This window comes from Triticum dicoccoides, chromosome 4B (assembly GCF_002162155.2).
Source record: "Triticum dicoccoides isolate Atlit2015 ecotype Zavitan chromosome 4B, WEW_v2.0, whole genome shotgun sequence".
Classification (NCBI taxonomy): domain Eukaryota; kingdom Viridiplantae; phylum Streptophyta; class Magnoliopsida; order Poales; family Poaceae; genus Triticum; species Triticum dicoccoides.
Window position 1 is genome coordinate 643,326,665 of NC_041387.1, and position 1,700 is coordinate 643,328,364.

Consider the following 1,700-nt stretch of genomic DNA (forward strand, 5'->3'; position numbering starts at 1 on the left):
TTTTTTTGAGGTGTAAATCTTATCTCCTAAACGGGCCTTTGCCTGGCATCCCCGAGTTCCCGGGCCGAAAACACCCGCTTCATTTTCTCACTACGGCCCACGAGAACCCACGCCCGCCGCCGCCGTTAAACTCCCGTGCCTGGCACGTCAGAGAAAGACCTTTTTACCCCCTCCCCAACCCGCGGCCACCAAACCACCCGAGGGCATTTTCGTACCAACCGCAGCCAAAACCCTAGCCCGCCGATCTATAACTAGCGAGCCAGGAGAAACCCTACCAGTCGGTCCAACCGCAGCCGCCGCCATGTCGAAGCGAGGTGAACCTCCTCCCCCGCCCCTTTCCCCGATCGATTCTTGATCTGCCTCGTCGCAATCTCATCTGTGATGCTGATCTTCGTGCTGTTTGATCCGGTCCAGGGAGGGGAGGCTCCGCGGGGAACAAGTTCCGGATGTCGCTGGGGCTGCCTGTGGCGGCGACGGTGAACTGCGCCGACAACACGGGCGCCAAGAACCTCTACATCATCTCCGTAAAGGGCATCAAGGGCCGCCTCAACCGCCTCCCGTCCGCCTGCGTCGGCGACATGGTCATGGCCACCGTCAAGAAGGGCAAGCCCGACCTCCGCAAGAAGGTCATGCCCGCCGTCATCATCCGCCAGCGCAAGCCGTGGCGCCGCAAGGACGGCGTCTTCATGTACTTCGAAGGTACCGTCACATCTCCCTACTCGTACGACCCCCTCAGTCGATCACTGTGATGGCAATCTACGATGAATCTTGATTATAGTGCTTAGTTCAGTACCATCTTTGTCTGAAATCTTACATTGCTGCCTGCTGTGCCATACCCATTGTAGAATTCTGATTTCAACCGCAAAAAAAAAATTAGAATTCTGATTTGTGTGTCCCCCTGTGGAATTCATTACCTAGATAATTCTCGTGCTGTGTGGCAAAATTGCTCAAGCCGTATGATGCTATTTAGTTCTGAACGCTGCTATAGTTGTGCATTTTATTCTTGTAGATTATTTGCCTGGCGTCAGACATTGGGTTTTTGATCTTGTTGTGTGACGGGGGGACATCCGAGTCCTTCTGCCTGATTAGGAGCAAACTCTTTGTGTTTGTATATTCCTTGGCGAACGTCACAAATCAAGCCTCTGTATGTTGATTCCCCTGGAATTGCTCCATGCAGAGGCGGTCTCATATTCCATTGCCCTTGATAGCGGCGTTGCTGCAGTTAAACTTTGGGACTTGCCATGAGACAATCATTTACTTGCATTCATTTCATTTCTCTTTTTTTACCACATGTGTGTCTGTTTTTGTTTGACGGGAGGACATCCGAGTCCTTTTGCCTTTGTGGAGCAAACAATCCATGTTTGTATATTCCTTGGCAAACGTCACAAAGTGAGCCTTTTTATGTTGAGCTATCCCTTGGGATTTCTCCATTAGAAGGCAGTCTCATATTCCATCGCCCTTGATAGCAGCGTTGCTGCATTTAAACTTTGGGAATTGCCATGAGACTGACATCTGTTATTGCCCAAATTTTATTTCAAACTGCTTATACCTTCTGTTCTATACAATGTGTCTTTATTTATTTATCATGAAAATTATTGTTATGTGATGGGAGGACATCCGAGTCCTCTTGCTTTTGTGGAGCAAACAATCCATGTTTGTATAGTCCTTAGCAAACATCACAAAGTGAGCCTTCTGTTGTT

The 1,700-nt window shown here is 49.5% G+C and overlaps 1 protein-coding gene across 1 annotated transcript in view; it reads left to right on the forward strand.

Annotated features, from left to right (window-relative positions):
- Positions 1 to 231: 231 nt before the first annotated feature.
- LOC119291977 (60S ribosomal protein L23-like) overlaps positions 232 to 1,700 on the forward strand; it is a 3,206-nt gene continuing 1,737 nt past the window's right edge. The window contains exons 1-2 of the mRNA XM_037570786.1: positions 232 to 314; positions 415 to 699. Of these exons, the coding sequence (XP_037426683.1) occupies positions 302 to 314; positions 415 to 699 (298 nt within the window). The 5' untranslated portion in view covers positions 232 to 301. The remainder of the gene's footprint in view (positions 315 to 414; positions 700 to 1,700) is intronic.